Genomic DNA, 19,363 nt, shown 5'->3' with positions numbered 1-19,363 from the left:
AAAAAACATAGCCCAGCAAATAATGTTGACAAATTCTGCGACAAAGTTATTAATTGTAGGCCTGACCATTTATCCTGAGTTGTTTGAATTAGCAATTTCATCCGTTGATTTTTGAACAGTGGCCATTCTGCATATGGCTTGAGCAAAGCACTGCACAGCTGCAGATTAACCAAAATCTTGTCCTGCCAATTTTCAATCCTGAAATTTATGTCAAAATGGGATAGGTCATATCATGCACAAATGTGTATTTAAGAGTTTTCATAGCATATTGTGCTTTCCAAGCAGAGTGAATGTTTAGACACTTTAATTCCAACAATACCACATGACAACTTAAACAAAATAGCAGACTTCAGCTCTCCCTCTCCTCTCCTTGCTGCATCCTCCTCTTCACTCACCCAAAATAGGAAAGTAGCAGTGGAAGCAGGGGTGGCAGCAGCATGAGTCAGTGAACCCTCAGAACATTACGCTGACCACTGCTGCCAGTTACAGGTTGCAGTGGAGATCTGGGAGGAGGAGCTGAAGTTCATGTGGAATGGGAACAGCCTGTTTCTTGTAACCCCACCAACTGATTTTGTATTAACCCCATTTGGGATCATGACTCACAATTTGTGAACCCTCTTCTTTAGCAACATATACTTTATACTAATATTCATCATAATAAAATGGTGCTTTGCACACACCCAAAGTTTCTGCCCAAGGTATTGCTGGACTTCTACCTTAATCAGTTGGTTATCCTAACAACGCATTTCCTGAGGCCCCATGCCAAAAAAGGCAAATAAGACCTTTGCACTTTGGACTGCAAGAGAGCAGTCGCCTTCTACCTAGAACTGTAAATAGTGGGCTGAGTGGGTGTATATTACGCCATAGAACATGCAACACAAACTGGTAAAAGCAAATATTTGTTTTACTGAATATTGTAAAATATAATAAAAATCAGCAAAGGTAAAAAGTATCACAATGAATATCAATAAAGGCAACCAGCATCACAGCAATATTGCATAAATCAGTAAAAAGCAGATAGCATAATAATATTAAAAGATAAAGATTTATAAAGAGATAATAAAGCTTTATAAATATGATGCCTCCCTCACAAATCTCCCATTCTGCAAAGACAACATATCTGTGAAGAATCTGGGAGATGCAGGCCTGGAGACCATAGACGGGACAGCTAGTACTGCTCCCCCTCTCATATGATCTTAAAGCCACAGTTCATTACCTTTAACTTTATACTATCCTATTCTGGCTGTAGTCCAGAAGTTTCAAATTCACTCGGTCTTATTTTGCAAATTCAGTTGGTTTTATTTTATACTCAATTTCAGGAGATTTATGCTTTGTGGTTTCTGCCAATAGAAGACATCCTGCTACTGCATAAGTCACCAACAGTTCAGACACTGGCCCTTCTCAGCAGTTAGCAGATATTTACTGTACCTATTTCAACTGGTCACTTACTAACAGACTTAAGAGAGAGAGCATGTGAAACCAGCATGGTTTAAAAAGAATCTTATGTTAAACCCTTGTGTAATTAATATTGATCTGCATTTTATTTGTTGATTGCCTTATCCCACTATTATTATTCCCATCTGCTGCGTAACAAAGTTCTTCACACAATCTAAAAATAACACCCTATCTTTTCGAAAAACAACAGACCATAGAAAGTCCATTCCGCTTTTTATTTCTTTTTGCTCTAACGAGTTTGGGGTAGCCATATCAAACAGGACTCTAATTGAATAGCAGATTGCATATGCTTCAGTTATTCCTAAACTAGTTTCACCTTCGAGGGTGCATGCCAAAGCTTATAATGTCATAGCCATGGTTGTGTTGGTGGTCCATCTAAGGTCAGCCTCTATTGAAGAGGTATGCAAGGCTACGACATGGAATTAGTTCACACATTTACATTACATTATTTAGACAGCGCTGGGTACGTCAGGTAGAGCTATAGAAATGTTTAATAGTAGTAGTAGACAGTTACTCCTGACATGCTAATAGGTATAGGCAGTCTGTACTTCAGAGTCTCTTTGAGGGATAGCACCCAATTCTAGCCCTCCTAGAACCCATTTTTATTATTTCAAGTTATCCTTCAAAAGGGAATTTTAAACACACACACACACACCCTTGGATGAATGAACTTCTTGTCCTCTTAGAAACAGTTAGTTTCCCGTAATAGGTGTTCTCTGAGGATGGCAGTTCACCAGTACACTCACCCACCTTCCTCCCCTTCTGGAGCTGAGTGCATTAGCTTAATGAAAAGCTTGAGATAGGCTGCAGGTTCTTGGCTGCACCTTAATTGTTGTGCATGATCAGTATAGCTGAATAATCTCCTAGAAAACTCTGGTAGAGCATTTCTGGCTCAGCACCATCAGGATGTTGCCTAGTTGTGCTGTGAATGGCTGTCCTCAGAAAACACTTTATATAGGTAACTTCATTTTCTATTCTACCATCCAGGTGATATAAGCATGGGACTTATCAGGTAGATGATTATGGTGACAGCAGTCCAATCAAATTAGAACATAAGCTCACTCTCTTCAGGGCATTTTCATAAAGGCAATGAATTTTGGAGGTGTGGTATTGAAATTATTGGGATCCAAGTTATAAGCAGCCTTATATTAAAATATTTTACAGAGAAACTTTTAGTACCTAGTAGCCAAAATAATGGAGTGAGTATGATTTAATTGCTTTCAAAGTGCTTATTCTGAAGTGAGAATAAATGAAGGAAAGTTTTAAAGAAAGCTTTAGCGTGTTAATTGCTGATACTACACAGTGATTAAGTGGTAGTGAAGGGATTCAAATACACATCCCTTGATTTGCCTACTGACAGCCAGTATGTGATAATCTAGTATTATCTTGTGAGTTGCTATCTGAGTCAGTAGGAGATGGCATGCAGCATCACTTAGCATGTTGCATTGTAATATATCAATTGACAGTCATATGGCCAATATGGTTTGAGCCATAAGTACCGCTGCCAGAATAGCTCTGTGAGACTGCTACTTCTGCAGCCCAGAGGGGAAAAACAATAGGAAAGGGAGAAGGGTTGAGTTATGAAACAGAGTAGCTCTTATTTGGTCTGCTCTGCTTATTTATTTTATTTAAAAGTATTTTTCAGCTGCCACTCCAATGATCATGGCGATTTACAGATAAAGCAACAAAGACAGTTGAAGCTATTGTTGGCCACACATCTCCCTGCATGACCAATGATTGCTCCACACTTTTGTTTGCCTTTGCGATTTACAGATAAAAACATATATAATCATATTAAAAAGTGAAAACATTCATAATCACCTCATAAAACAGTACATTGCAACAATAGACTACCTGACCTTGTTCTTTGAAAAAGATAGCACACAAATTATTATTTCAGGAGTGCTCTAACATAGTACCCCAACTTAAAAGGCATTTAAGGTTTGCTGGAGCAACCACATTTTTAATGCCTTTAGAAAAGCTTTAAAATCAGCAAAGTTTCTGAGACACTCTGGCATTGTATTCCAAATTATTGGGGGCCAGCCACTGATATCGCACAATTTCTGAGTTAACCCAGATGTGCTTAAGGGACACCAGGATGCCTTTATTTGATTATCTTAATGTCTATTGGGGAGTATATACGTGTAACGCTTCTCCCAACTACAGGCATCATTACTAATAATCTTATGTATCAATGTAAGGACTTTATATTGAATTTGGAATTGAAAAGGCAAACAATGCAACATTGATAAAGTGGGAGAAATGTGATCTTACTTTGCAGTCCCAGTTAATACCCTGGCAGCAGAGTTCTGAAATAGCTGGAGAGATCTAAGAATACTGCTAGGCAAACCAAGCAACAAGGAATTGCAATAATCTCCAGAAAATAATAGTCTGTAGAACTGCTCTGTCCAAATTCTCCTCTTCCCCACCAGTTCTCTGCAAAACAAGGAAGGAGGGGGCTGGATTAGGGAGCGGAGTGACGCCTTGCTTTGTTTGCTCTGGTTTCTTTCTCATCCCGTGCCTCTCTTCCCTCTCCCCTCCTCAACAGGCTGCCTGACTATGTCTCTGCAATCATTGCTTCTATTGGAAATCATAAAAAAAAGTGTTAACTCTCAAAAACCAATAATAGTGTCAACCGTACTGGACATTCAAGAAGTGGACATTATGCATTCTCACACTACCTTTTTCCTGTGGCAACCTAGTGCATCTTGCAGCTGTGTTTTAAGGATAGTGATTGCAATATAAATAAGAATATATGCAGACTCAACATTTTTAACATACATTTCTAAAATTAATGAAGATTTTTAGTGTTGTGAAATGCATAATTCTAATATGCTGTATTTGACCAGTAATGCTAAAGCTTGTTCCTGTGTTTTATTCCTCCTTCAGCCAGCAACACAGGTATGCACCGGAGGCAAATCACTGACCTTTTAGACCAAAGTATTCAGGTCCACTCACAATGTTTTGTGATCACTGCTGACAATCGCTTCATCCTGGTTTGTGGCTTTTGGGATAAAAGTTTCCGGGTCTATTCTACTGACTCAGGTAATGGCGATCTTCATCAATGATAGATGGTGGGCTTCTAGAGGGAGATGAGTATCTGAAGTGGATGGGATTTTCACATAATCTGAAAAATGATTCCATTTCTTAGTGTTGTCTTCTGAATTATTTTCCACATCTGCTGTTGCTGTTTGGATGTTCATGTTCATTATGTTAAAGCTTGCTATTTTTTGTTATGAACAGTATTCTTTTTAGGTTAAAGCCTTTATTGGTCTATTGTTTCATGTTATGTTATAATATGCCTAGTATGGTTAATCCACTATAGGCGTAATATAAAAAATGTTAATAAATAACAAATAAACATGAGATATATCCAGAGAATGATGTGCTTTGAGGACCATGTAAGATGTAATCTCAAAAGCTTTTGCACAGCATCATGTATGAATAATTCGTATGTAGGTGCAATAAAAATAGCCTCCACATCAGCACCGGTGCAACTACTGGAACTTTGTAGTATGGTTATATCCCATACAGTTCATGCTTTCTGTAGCTGAGTGTACAATTTCCCAAATTCTTGTTTGTATCATGCATGGAAAATTGTGTCCTGCATAAAGCCTCATTATGGCGTCGGTCTATCTCCTTGTAGCAGATCTTTCTCCTCTCATTTTATCCACCAGCATCCTCTTCAAACAAGTACCTCTGTTTCATGTAGCACAGTACTGAAAATCAGACTGTCACAAGAAAATGTAGCCAACTAATGCTTCTATGCCTGACAGGAGCTCTTGTTAAGATACATGACACATCATAAAAGCACCAAGCATGCAGCTGCCTAAGAGACACACTCAGCTCAATACTGCAGTACCATAGGAGAAGTAATCTACTGAGGTTCTGCAATCCTTGTGTATCAGAGAACTGAATTCTTTCTGGAATAGTTACCAAACATATCCATCTGCACTTTCACACCTTGCTACTTGAGGTTAAGTGACATTTTGTAAGCACTGCAGTGCCCACATGAAAGAAAATGTGTTACCCGTCAAGTGCCAGAACATGGAACTTCTAGACTAGAAAATGCATTACCACTAATGATTACCTGCAGATTGCAAAATAGTATGCAAGGTTATGTGCAGCAAGCAAAATCTGGAAACTCAGCAGAACTTCTTGTAAAGGACAGCACCTGTTAAAAAAAAAAAAAAGCACATGTTTCTATGAGCCAAATTGTATATTGCATTAGAAAGAGTCAAGAGAGAAAAGTACTACATTTTTTTGACCTACTAGACCAAAACCAGTACTTTAACAGCAAAACCCCCTTAACTTTGTTAATTCCATGCTTCAGAAAGGTAGAACCAGGTGGGTATCAAGACTATGCAGATAGCAGAATCACTGTATTGTGATGGCCATTTCTGCAAACAACAGGGGTAAGCACCTCCATCCTTAGTCAAACTGGTCTGGTTTCCAGGATATCCATGATGAGGCAGTGCATGCAAATATATCTCATGCATACTTATTGTGGATAAATGCCTAACCCTGGCATACATAAGGTAAACTTCTATTGGTAAAGTTGAACAATTGTTTAGAGCAAGTGAATTAATCTGATTATAGGTATGCTTAGTTTAATAAACAAACTTCTCATTTGAGATCCAGTACAGTGTGTGGTTTAGGGGATGTCAGTAGCAAAACACAAGTTTTGTATTGGTGCAATCATATTTATTGCTCATAATGTATATACAACATATAGTGCAAAATAATTTCTGCACTGATTCGCATAATTTCTCAGCCACATAAAAACAGACTCTTTCCAGATAGTCAACATGCAGTCTTTTTCCTAAATTACAAAAAAATGTCCTTGATACATTTCACTGTCCTGCATAGATTTACTTCTGTATACATAGTTTACACTTCTCTAGATTTTGCAGCATTTGAAGCCATAATTACAAAACTGTTGTCCTGAAGAACATGTAACCTAAGCTTATGCACAGAGGCATTAAAAAGTCATATACTGAAAATAGGGGAATCAAACAATTCACAATTCTACACTTTAAACATTGTATTTTGCTGGTGTATTACATAGTAAAATTTATTTAGTTATTTGTTTCCATGTATTCTTCACTTTTCTAAGGATTGCCAAAGGTAGATTACAAAACATAAAAGACAATATCATAAAAGACAATAAAACAAGCTATGCAAACCATGATAAAAAATGTTTTAAAAACCATCATATCATATATAAAATGAGGCTGGTTATACTGTGGTAAAATGATAGATTAAAAACTCTAGCAGGCTAATACAAAACAACCCAAATACATAAGACCCAAATAAATAAAAAACTTCTAATATTTTGCCATCTTCAAAAGGAAGGGAAGGCTCATGGTTACAAGGTTCTGAAATTATGGAACATATTGCAGTAGTAGTTATTACTGCAAACCTAAAGCAATTCAAAGTGTACTGAACAAGTGCTTAGAGGAAAAGTTATTGGTGAGTGTGATGATACAGATACACAGTAGGAAAAAAACAATTATTCTTATGCTTCTAAGTTGACCGCTATATTTGGGATCAGGAACAAAATGACTACAGATACATATAGGCCAATAGTGTAAGGAGCTCGGGAAAACAGGCGTTCAGTGTTGAGCGCCTGCTCTCTCAATGCATGCCCAGGCACCTCTCCTGGGCATGCAATCCTGTACTTAAATGAGGGCTCGCACTAAAAAGGAGGCGCTAGGGACAATAGTGCGTCCCTAGCACCTCCTTAGCTGCGGAAACCCAGGAGAAGGTGGCTGTCAACGAGTTCAGAAAACCAGTGCTCAATTTTACGAGCGTCCCTATGCCACAAGAGACTCCCCCTGCCTCCCCACCCAAGACCCTAAAAACTCGGGAGCAAGATATTCACTTATGTACACCTGGTGCTTCTGTTAGAACCAGCACTGGAAGTATAAGATACCGACCATTGATTCTTCCAGAACTGCTCAGTGCTGCAGGTGCCACACAGTCTGAGATAACTTAGATGATTTTCAGTTCTATCCAACTAAATTAGCTGGATAACGTAGGGACGTCCTGGGCACACCTATTTTTCATCCAAATAGATTTTTAGCACAAGTGGCTCAATATTCAAAAGCTCGCCATTTAGCTGGATAACGTGTGCATTATCCAGCTATAAAAGGCTTTGAATATTGATCTCTACATATATAACATAAAATGTATTTTATTTATTTATTTGATTTATATTCCGCTTTTTCCTAATGTATCTCAATTGTGTTAATTCAGAATGTCCTGAAAATAAAACTGATTGAAGGGGGATGAGGGAAGTACAAGAATTGGCTTGAGTACTAAGTGCCCTGGGCTCCATAGTCGCCATGTCAGCAATGCTGGGATCTCTCCAGCTCTGATAGACGAGCAACCTGAGCCCAAGTCTCCCACACCACTGCCCAACCAAGGAGGCTGATCTTCCCCCCCCCCCCCCCCGCTCTAGAATTTTTATCTACAAAACTCTTTGCAAGTTATGATTGCTTGAGAGCAGCACTAAACCGTTCCTCCACTCAGAATCCAATAACCCTGCCAACTGAATGGGTTACCCAGGTCTGAGCATCATATTTTCTTGTTCTAGTTATCTGCGTTGGTCCTATATTTGAAAACAAACGTTTGCATTGCTGCACATTTAGCATTTTATCTCTAGTGAAGTAAAACATGATGCAAAAGTAGACTGAGCCCACTAACTGAAACAATCACAAATGTTTTTCCCTTAAGCCCCTGTAAAAGGCATTCCATGAAGTGGTCAGCATACCAGGGCTAAAGGTTCACTTCAAATCTACTGCATTTATCCTGGCATGTGAAACACTAACTTTTTTTTTTTCCCATGTTTTCCCAGCATTCTGTGACGTAGGTAACCCTCCATTAGTCTTTTGTTAATGGCATAGTTCTGGCTGTAATTTGATTTTTATGACTTGTAATGAAGATCTTTCTTTAAAAAGAAAAACAAGCTTTGAAACCACAAGTTTGCTAACAGTTGCTAGCCATGTTTATATTACCACCAAATTATCAGCCCTGATGGTGTCCCTTTAAACAAATGTTTTTATCCAAGCCCTGCGGACCAGTGAGAGAGAGAATATGTGATTAGTAGAATGGGACTGCTAGCTATTGCAAGAGTTGAAGACAATTAAATCTTAGCACTGGGCCAGCCCATGTGCTCAGTTATAGTGCTTGCTCTGCCCTGCGGGGGGACACATGAGTTCATTTCCTGGGTCAGGTCTTCTGCTCCCCAGATAGGCCTGCAGGGGTGGGAGAGGGATTCCCAGGCATTGCAAAATGGTGACATCTGGTGACTGCTTTTAAGGCTCATGGTTAACAAGGTTCTGAAAGCCCTGGCACATGACCCCCATCTGAGGATTATCACTGCAATGACTGGGCTAAACGAGTTGAGAAGGGAAATCATAGAGGGGGGGGAGGGGAATCTCCAGGTAATTGTAAATGAAAGCTTGTGGTATCATAGCCCAAGTGAAGGAGGAAGCGGCTGGAGCCAAAAAAAAAAATCCCTTAGCATCTGACCAAAGAAAGGAATGGGGTTTTTTTTCTTATTAGATTTGGGGGATGAGCTGTTGTGATTTTTATTTATTTTTCTCATGGCACAAGCAGTACCGCACAAACACAATAAACTTTTCTTGTACTACTGTGAATTATTTTCAGTCAGCCTTTTAGATTCAGTAGTAGAGCGACCTGTATTTGACTTCTTTCTTATTCATGGCACTGCTGTCAAATAGACCATTAACTTGAAAATATACTCCATCAAATGGGGGATATCCTAGTTCATGCCTTAGCAGTCGATGTAAGTGTGGAAGGTGCTTGGGCTCTTATTGATGACGGAAAAAGGAAAAGTTGAGAAAATCTTTTCAGATTATTAAAATAATTTATCATGGACAAGAGAAAACAGCATTTATTTGTCAGGGTTAACTGAGGCTAGGTGGATTCTTAACCTTCACGCCTTTAAATGTAACTCCGTTCCCAAACCCATTCCTCAGAACGGGAAATAGAGTTAGATTGCAGCGTACTAAAATATACAGATAACTATGTTCTCAGATCTGTTGTAGGCAGGCATGGCTCATGAATATTACTTGTTGATACCCTAAAGCCAGACCTGATGAATGGGGTTTTGGAGGACTGAATTTGGGAATCACTCATAAATGCATAATGATGTGGCCATGTGGAAAGTTGTCCAATGATTAATTTCAGTTAGCATTTTTCTTAAGTAAACTAAAAATCCAGTTACTTAACTAAATTCTTAGCCAGTCCTTGAGTATTCTGTCTTTTGGAACTAGTATTGTCTTTATATAATCACCATCATGATACCTTCAGACCTCAGGGAACAAGTAGTATGGATGCCAATATTTGGGAGCTCTTAAGAGACAAATTTAGGTGAAGAAGAAATTTTAGTGTATGGAAATGGACAAATAAATGAGATTCTGGAGGCAGCCACGCTGGTAATAGTAGCTATTTAAATTAGGCTGTGATGATATAATTAAACTAAGAGCTGGGTCTGTCTGGCAGGCAGCAAGTACAGTTGTATCAAAAAGTCCTAGTGAACAGGTGCTTCTATAGCCAGGTCTGACTGGCAAGTTGTGCAGAGGCCCTAGGAGGCCAGATGTTCAGACTATGGCCATGCTGATATTTATAGCTAGTTTGATTATTACAAAGCTTTATGGATAGAAGTAGGAAGTGAGATTGTGCTGGGTAGGGGATCTTGCATGCTCATCCACCCAAGATAGTAAAAGATAAATTATGAAGACGACAAAATCAGTCCTGGATGAAGATAGAGAGCTTGCAAGCATTCCTGCTCTATTGCCAGCTAGGATATATTCTTGCAGTGTGAACAGGAATAATTAGGCAAACTGGATAGGCTGGGCCATCATCTACTATGATTATCATTGAGAGTTGATAAGTGAACTAAGTCTCATACACCTTCAGTGACTCCCTTTTGGCCAAGAGTATTATTGAGTGGTTCAGCCTTAGAGGAAGCTACTATTGTAGCATTCAGCTCACCGAAAACCATGGATTGCCTGTTGCAGCTGTCAAGGGAAAAGGGAGCAAGAATAAAGAGTAGGTGTCTAAAGCACATACCTTCCTACTGGAAAGCACTATTTTTTCAGCAAAGGAGGAAAGCCTGAAGATTACGTGTGTTCAGTTTTCATGGGAGGAGCTGGCTTTCACTCTCGCCAGTGTGATTGCAATGCTGCATACAGCATGGGCTTCCATGTATTCTTGGATAGTTTCCAGTGACTCCTTTGGAATGTCACCCTGAGATCAAATCCACCTTGCACTTCATATACCTGCTGCTGGAATGTAAACAGACCTACTTATAAAAAGCACAGAGGAGTTCAAAGATCCTCACATGCATCTCTCTGCCGTTTCTTTCTACGGAAAATGTGAGAGAGAAGCATTGTACGGAGAGAGACCCTTCAAGGGCCATATTGGGCAGGTGAAACACAGGAAGAACCTTAGCTGTCAAGGAATGCAGCTTAAAATATGAACCTCAGACCTTTGAAACCCAGAAATACAAAACAATTACAAACCAGTCAAAATGTGAGAAATAAGTAAAGGTTTTATATTAATGACTGCACAGAAGAATTTTCCTCCATGCTGGAGAACCACCTGAAAGATCTCCTGTGCTTATAAAAAGTACAGGATGTCATAATGGTGCCCGCAACATAGGGACCTCTCTTATCAGCTTTCAAAGCAAGAGTGCAGAATACCGCAACACAAATCACTGTCCTTTTAAAACAGTTAACTTCCTGGCAAATAAACATTTCTCCATAACAGCAGGGCATTTATTAATGCTGAAAGCGTGTATGTTTCTAAATATGTAGGGGTTATGTCAAACACTGGTTTTAAGGTTAAAAGGAGATTAATTGAAAACACACATGAGCATCAGTGATAACAATGAAACGCTCTTCTTTACACTCCACGTGTAAGAGGGAGGGCAGTTCTGTACTCCTGATTTCTGTTCCGTTATCTGGTTTGTATATCTGTCATATGCATTGTGGATTTATGTTATCCTCTTCCAAATGCATTTATTCCATGTTTAGACCCAAGTTGTTTATGGGTTTTAATGTGGCAGAATTAATGGACAGAACTTGTTCAGTTTATAGCTTACAGATAGAGCAGGAACCAAGGGAAGCATGGTTTAAAAGGAAATGCCCAGTCTTCCTATTGACAGCATCTATAGTGCTAAAAACTGCATCTGTATTGTGTTTGAGAGAGGAAATGTATGTCCACATATATAGAAATATATATGAATGTGTGCACAAACGCAAACTATTTGTGTCATTTAGGAAAGTATTCTGCAAATGTAATTATCTAATTCATATGCATATTCTTCAAGTTGTGCACATAAATTGTTACATCATATTTTGAAATATTCTTTGTTAATGCTTTCCCTCTCGCATTTCTGGTGACCTGTGCTATTTCTTGTGTTATAGGTAAATTGGTACAGGTAGTATTTGGCCACTGGGACGTTGTCACATGTCTGGCCCGATCCGAATCGTACATTGGAGGAGATTGCTACATTCTCTCAGGATCACGTGATGCAACGTTGCTTCTCTGGTACTGGAATGGCAAAAACAATTGCATTGGAGACAACCCAAGCAGTAAGTAAACCATCTAAATATCAGGCATCCTCTACAGAGCCTCATTCCAAACAGTGTATCGCACAACATAATCAAAAACATCCAAAGTTTAATACCCACTGCTACAAACCAGTATATTTTACAAGCCACAGATACCCCCACCATTCCAATGGCAAGAAGAAAGATGGGGAATATTGCTAAAATGAGAGCATCATCATTCTACAAAGAAGTAATGAGAATAGAGAATGAATAAGATATATACAGTTAGCACAGCAGAAAGCCTGTGATTAGAAAGCTATATTTTGCTTCTGTGCATTATTGAAAGGGATGTGAAATTTAGAATGCAACTTTCCATCAAGTCCTGCAAATGTATTTAATTTAGGTAATTTCAATGCCAGTTATTAATTATATGGGGAGAGATTTGTTTTAACTCCTTCTCACTGCTTTGTGGGTGGCTGTGCTAGCATCTGGAGCTTTGGAATCTTTTCAAGGCCTATCAGCTACAGGATTGCTATATATTTACTGTACTTCACAAATGAAACAGAATTAAAATATAGAAAAGTACTACTAAATTCCAGGCTGAGTGCTGGATAAGTACGAGTCAGGAGAGAAGCCTTGTTGCATGGAAGGAGGAACAAAAATTCAGTTAAGATCTCCATTGTGCATCTGATCTAAGACAGACCTGGGAAGGTTTGCTGGATAGTGCTCATCTGGAACATACAATGGACAGAGTCTAAAGTTAGAAAACCTTCTACAGACTTCCAACTATAGAAATATATTAAAGATATTAGGGAAATTATTGAGACTTGTAAAGTGAATAAGGAATCCAAACCAAATCAGATGGATTAATTTCAGTTTGTGGAAAATGAATATGAATAGACAGCACACCAAACATCAATGAAAAGTTTGCTTGTATTCTTTTTCATTTCCAATTAAAGTCTATGGGACAAGCAGAAGTGCAAGGCTTGACCCTAGACTGACCGGAATGGAGCAGACAGGGCCAGGAATAAGCCATGAAGCAGGACCTATCAAAGTCCAGTATTTTATTAACCAGCCTATCCTACCTGGCATCTGCATGGATTAACAATGACTTCCTCGTTGGTTGGTTTTTCCAAGCTGAAAGTGAAAGAAGAATTTTCCAGGCCCCATTTTGAGTTCATTTTGTCTCTGGGTAGGAGTGGGGGAGGTTGGTGGGGTTTTGAGTTCTGAGAGCAGAACAAAAATTGTTGAGAAAAGACTGGGACTGGTAAAAGTGAAGAGTAGATAGGCTCTAACTCTTTGTTTTCTCTTGCCAGACACATACTTTGTTATTGTGTATCAAAAGTCTTTTGCCTGTTTTTTACAGTGATACAGCACACACACACACACACACACACACACACACACATATATAGTGTAACTGTAACACTGAAAAAGCAGAACAGAAGGAAACCGTTGTGCAGATCTCTGTAGTCTTTGCAAGTCAGTGTGTTGATGCTAATTTTTAAAATATAGAAGTACATTATGTGTGTGTGTGCGCACACACAGGCCGATATAGAAAACCCCGCGGGAGGGCCGGCGAGCACCTGCTTTCCCGACGCACGCCCAGGCCACTCTCCTGGGCGCGTGATTCAGAAAAAAAAAATTCATATGAGGGCCCGCGGTAAAAGGACTCGCTAGGGACACTAGCGCGTCTCTAGCGCCTCCTTTTTGATAGAAGGCAGCGGCTGGCAGCGGTTTGACAGCCGACGCTCAATTTTACCGGCATCTGTTCTCGAACCCGCTGACAGTCACGTATTCAGCAAATGGACGCTGGCAAAATTGAGCGTCCGTCTTCCAACCCACGGGCCACGGGCAGATTTAAATTTATTTTTTTTTTAAATTAAAATTTTTTTTTACTTTTGGGGCCTCCGCCTTAATATTGCTATGATATTAAGTCGGAGGGAGTACAGAAAAGCAGTTTTTTCTGCTTTTCTGTACACTTTCCCAGTGCCGGCTGAAATTAACTCCTGCCTTTGGCAGGCCTTAGTTTCAGACAGTAAAATGTGCGGCATGGCTGCACATTTTACTTTCTGTATCGCGCGGGAATAACTAATAGGCACATCAACATGCATTTTAATGTTGCGGGCGCTATTAGTTTCTGGGGGGTTGGACGCGCATTTTCCACGCGCTATTACCTCTTACTGTTTAATGGGTAAAAATAGCGCGTCGAAAAGTGCTGGAGTGCACTTTACTGTATCGGCCTGACACTGATTAAAAAACAGGGCAGAGGAGCCAGGCTTTAATTTTTGCTTCTTTGATTCTCATCTTGAAGTGGGAAAATGTGTAATCTGTGTATGTGGTGGTGTGCTGCTTTTCTTTACTCTATCGGGCCGATACAGTAAAGTCCGCGGGAGAGCGGACGAACGCCCGCTCTCCCGGCGCGCACACCGGCCCCTCGCCAGTGCGTGCCATTCTGTATTCAAATTAGGTGGTGCGGTGGAAATGGGGAAAAGGAGGCGCTAGGGACACTAACACGTCCCTAGCACCTCCTTTTTGGCAGGAGCGGCGGCTGTCAGTGGGTTTGACAGCCGACGCTCAATTTTGCCGGCATCGGTTCTCGAGCCCGCTGACAGCCATGGGCTGTCTAATTTTTTTATTTTTTTTTTACTCTTCGGGGCCTCCGACTTAATATTGCCGTGATATTAAGTCGGAGGGTGCACAGAAAAGCAGTTTTTACTGCTTTTCTGTGCACTTTCCCGGTGCCGGAAGAAATTAGCGCCGACCTTTGGGTCGGCGCTAATTTCTGAAAGTAAAATGTGCGGCTTGGCTGCACATTTTACTTTCTGTATCCCGCGGCACCTAATAGCGCCCTCAACATGCAAATGCATGTTGATGGCCCTATTAGGTGCCGCGGGTTGGACGCGCGTTTTCCTCCCCTTACTGAATAAGGGGTAAGGGAAAACGCGCGTCCAAGAGCAGGCTAACAGTGCGCTCCGTCGGAGTGCACTGTACTGTATCGGCCTGCATGTGAGGGGAAAAAAAACCCCAATACCACTACCAGGTACAGGCAGTGTGTGTGAGAGTAGTGGAAAGAGAAGTACATACATCAACACTATAGTTTTATTTATTTAAAATTATTTATATACTATGCGCTCCCACAATCGCAGTGGTTTACAACAATCTAAGAAGATTGGCATGCATAATTAAAAAAGAAAAAAAAACTATACACACAAATACAAACATAACATTGCAGTATTCATTTTAGTTACAATGTTCTGTTTGCCTCCATTTGACATAGTATTAAATACTAGCTTTCTGTCTTGATTAGTTTGTTGTTTCATATTCCTGCTGGGAAAAAAAACAAGCTTTAAGAGATTTCTTGAATGCTTTTATGTCTGTCAATGTTCTTAATTGCTCCATAAAATTGGACCTGCAATTGAAAATGTGCATTCTCTGGTTTCCCCCAGATGTGCCTGATGGACATTTGATACTTCTAATAAACCCTTATTTTGTGAGCGGAGTACCCATGATGGAATATAAATCCAAAGGGTTGCGCCTAACCAAAAAGTTTTAATATTGTAAATGAGTTTATGAAGTAAGATTAAAGTTTTATATTTTATTTGGGCAGGGATGGGTAACCAGTGCAGAGTGGTGAACGCAGGTGTAATGTGATCGAATGTTCAATGTCCAGTTAATACGTGAGCAGCCAAAGTTTGTAATGGTCTTAAGGTAGTAATTAAAATTCCTAATAAGAACAAATTACAAATTCAAAACCTAAGAATATTAGGGCTTGTAGCACTGTTTGACAGTTTTTTCAGGTTTGAGCAGTGGTTTTGAGTGCTTGTAAAAACAGAAGAACCCTTTCCATAGGTAGGAGAAGGCAAAGTCAATACAGGATAGCACTGGCACTAGAAGTAGAAGGGCAAAGGCAAGGGTTGTACTAGGAGCTGAGCAGCCAAAAGCAGCCCAGTGCTCCTCCCTGATGGGTTTCAAAAAATGCAAGAAAGAACTGATTCAGAGGGATCTTGTGAGAATCAGAGAAGACAGAACAGCTAATTGCTGTAGAGAAGTTGGAACACCTAGTTACTAGCGTGCTGTCTTCTATTGAGCAGGAAGAGGAGGCAGAAAGCAGAACAAGGGAGGCAGTGGAGGGCTTAAATGATGCCCCTAGCCATTTGCTTCTCAGTCCGCTCTCAACCTCAGCCCCAGCAGCAGCACCCAAGCTGGCAGAGGAGAGGAAGTCTAGGAAAAAAAAACGAAGATGTGGCAGCATTTGAGAACAAAGGAGGCTCCATGTTTTGTAGCGTGCATTCACTGTTGTAAGTGCATCAGTAAAGGAAAGGTACTGGAGCATCTTACAAACAACGATCTGATGCGAGAACACCCATTAGCATGATCTTCATGGGAGGACACCAATACTAGCCTGTGGACCCCATTGCCAGAGTCAAAGAAGCAGCCAGCAGCAGCTATTCCCAATCCCTTCTCTGCTTTCACAGTACGATGTTGTCTTAACACCCTCCATTCCATTTTCTTTTCCTCTATGGCATCTCCTCTACCGTCTTTCTTTCTCATTTTAGCGTTCTCCTTTTCTCTTTCCATATCCATTTCTGACTGTTTCATTATCATATCTCATCTCCTTCTTTTTCACCCTTAAACCTCCTGTTTCTCACCTTCATTCAACCCTTTGAGCCTTCCATCTTCCCCTCTCTGGATTTTCTGCCCTATGTAGTACTCCCACAGTACCCTTCACTGTGAAAATAGAAGTAGTAGAGTAGACTGACAAACTATCCATTTTGTTAATCCTCCCCCAGTACTGCCACGGCTCTGCTCCGTGGTCACCCTTGATTTCTTGTATAGAAGTTCTATTTTATTTAATTATGTATTTATTTTTGTATTGTATAGAGTGTGCTATATGTGATCCTTGGCACATACAGTACTTTACTTGTTAAGCTTATAATGGTTTAAACTTCGACTGTCTGCTCTCTCAGTTTCCCAAGTTACCATAACACCTTGTTTTTTGTAACTTTTTCTTCTCGTTACCGCTAATTTTATAATACCCCGATTCCTTGTAAACCGATATGATATGATATTTTCATGAATGTCGGTATATAAAAGAGTTAAATAAAATAAATAAATAAAGAGTAAAAAGTCACCAGGACTGGATGGTAATTATCCCAGAGTTCTGTAAGAACTCAAACTTGAATTTTCAGACCTACTATTAACATGTAATCTATCATTAAAAACTACCACAGTACCATAAGAGTAGAGGATTTAAAATTTTTAAAAAGTCCAATGTATTGCCAGTTGTTAAAAAGAGCACAGAGGTGAGCTGGGAAAACTATACATCGATGAGACTGATGTTGGTGCTGGGCAAAATGGTAGAAATCATTCTTAAAAATAAAATTATTGGTCATATTTGGTAGCATTTGTTTTTTGTGATTTGGGTGAGGTGCCTGGGCCATTTTTGGTTCTGAATCTTGGCTTCTGCCCCAGTGGATTTCTGCAGTGTGTTTGACAACCACATGGCACTGTGAAAGGGAGAAGTTCAGCCACAGTCATCACACTTCATCCATTTCTGGAGAGCCAGCAGATATCCACTGATCCATCCACATCTCTGCCCACTCAGTTTCAGTTCCCATTGGCTTCAACCAGCAAGAGAGAGAGGTGGAAAGCCATGATTATTCCTCCTTCCCCACTTGTGATCAGCCTGTTTTGTGAGGTCCATTGAAGGGGAAGTTGCTTGAAGCAAGAGAAACATAAGATGCACAGTGCCACTGGCAGGCTCCATTGCATCAAGGATGACTACCCTTAGCAAGAGAACCTGTAGGTGCTGAAAGCCAAGTGTTGTGAGGAGGAACTGGAGTTTTGAATCATCCTGATGGATGAGGTCATGCTGACTATTGAACAGGATAACCTGGCTACTCAGGACCATTATCTCTCAAGGTCCTAAACATCAAAACAAGAATCTTAAATTGAAAGCAGGCCTTTACTGGTAAACAATGCTCAAAAAAAAATAAAACAGATTAGAGAGAAGCTCGTCTCACGCAGCCTGGTACTATTCAAGCTGCCACATTTTAGACATTTGTATTATAGCTGAGCTGGCTGTTTTTGTGTGTTTCATGTTTTAGTGTTTTATTTTGTAGCTGGCCTGGTACGCTTGTCTGTTTAGCTGAGCTAGAAATGCAGTAAATGAAGGGAAATATGGCTAGACATGACCTATTAGGGAGGAGCCTTACCAATCTACTGGATTGTTTTGAAGGTGTTGATAAACATATGGATAAGGGTGAACTGGTCAATATATTGCAGGACAGGCAGCTCCGTTCCTGGAATGTCACAAACCGGTCTAGTTTTCAGGACATCTACAGTGAATATGCAAGAGATATAGTTGCAATCATATTCATTGTGGATGTTCTGAAAACCAGACCTGTTTATAGCACTCCAGGACTGGAGTTATCTACCGTGATCTAGTGTATCTAGGTTTTCCAAAGGTATTTGATAAATTCCCACATGAGGAGATGCAGGAAACTAAAAAGTCATGGGGTAGGAGGTAATGTTCCATTGTATCTTGGCAAATGGTTAAAAGAGAGAAAACAGAGTAGTACTAAATGGCCAACTTTCCCAATGGAAAAATGTAAATAATAGAATGCTTCAGGAATCTACACTGGGGTCAGTGTGATGTTTAACATATTCCTAAATGATCTGGAAAAGGAAGCAGTGAGTGTGGTGATCAGATTTGCAGATGATACAAAATTATTCAAAGTTGTTAAAATAAGAGCAGACTGAGAAACTGCAGAAGGACCTTGCAAGACTAGGTATCTAAATGGCAGATGAAATTTAACATGGACAAGTGTAAAGTGATGCATAGGGCAAAAAAATCCAAGCTCTAGGTACACAATACTGGATTCCATGTTGGTAGTCACAACCCAGGAAAAGGATCTTGGAGTTATTGTGGGCAATCTGTTGAAATCTCTACTCAGTGTGCCACAGCAGTAAAAAGACAATTGAATGTTAGGAATGATTTGGAAAAGTATAGAAAACATCATATTGCCTCTATATTGATCCATGGTGAGACCACAGTTCGAGTACTGTGTGCAATTCTGTTTCTGTGCTTTTGTTGATTATGAACATGGGATTGTGTGGGCTAAAAATCTGTTAAATAAATCAATCTATCCCATTGTTGCTTCTGTACTTATGGAAGGAGGGTAGTAGGCTTATATGTTTCTGGGAAAATCTTTTAATCCTCCTCAAAAATGGAAGATAGATTTCATTTGGGTTCTTCAAAATAAGAGGTGTTTAAATGGTATTTTTGGCTTTTACTGGTAATTTAGCTTCAGGTATGT

The 19,363-nt window shown here is 39.9% G+C and overlaps 1 protein-coding gene across 1 annotated transcript in view; it reads left to right on the top strand.

Annotated features, from left to right (window-relative positions):
- The window catches only part of LRBA (LPS responsive beige-like anchor protein), a 1,658,631-nt gene that overhangs the window by 1,565,970 nt on the left and 73,298 nt on the right, over positions 1-19,363 (top strand). The window contains 2 exon segments of the mRNA XM_029605291.1: positions 4,345-4,500; positions 11,916-12,083. Of these exon segments, the coding sequence (XP_029461151.1) occupies positions 4,345-4,500; positions 11,916-12,083 (324 nt within the window).

Source organism: Rhinatrema bivittatum, chromosome 1 (genome assembly GCF_901001135.1).
Source record: "Rhinatrema bivittatum chromosome 1, aRhiBiv1.1, whole genome shotgun sequence".
NCBI classification, from domain to species: domain Eukaryota; kingdom Metazoa; phylum Chordata; class Amphibia; order Gymnophiona; family Rhinatrematidae; genus Rhinatrema; species Rhinatrema bivittatum.
This window is presented reverse-complemented; position numbering and strand designations above follow the sequence as displayed.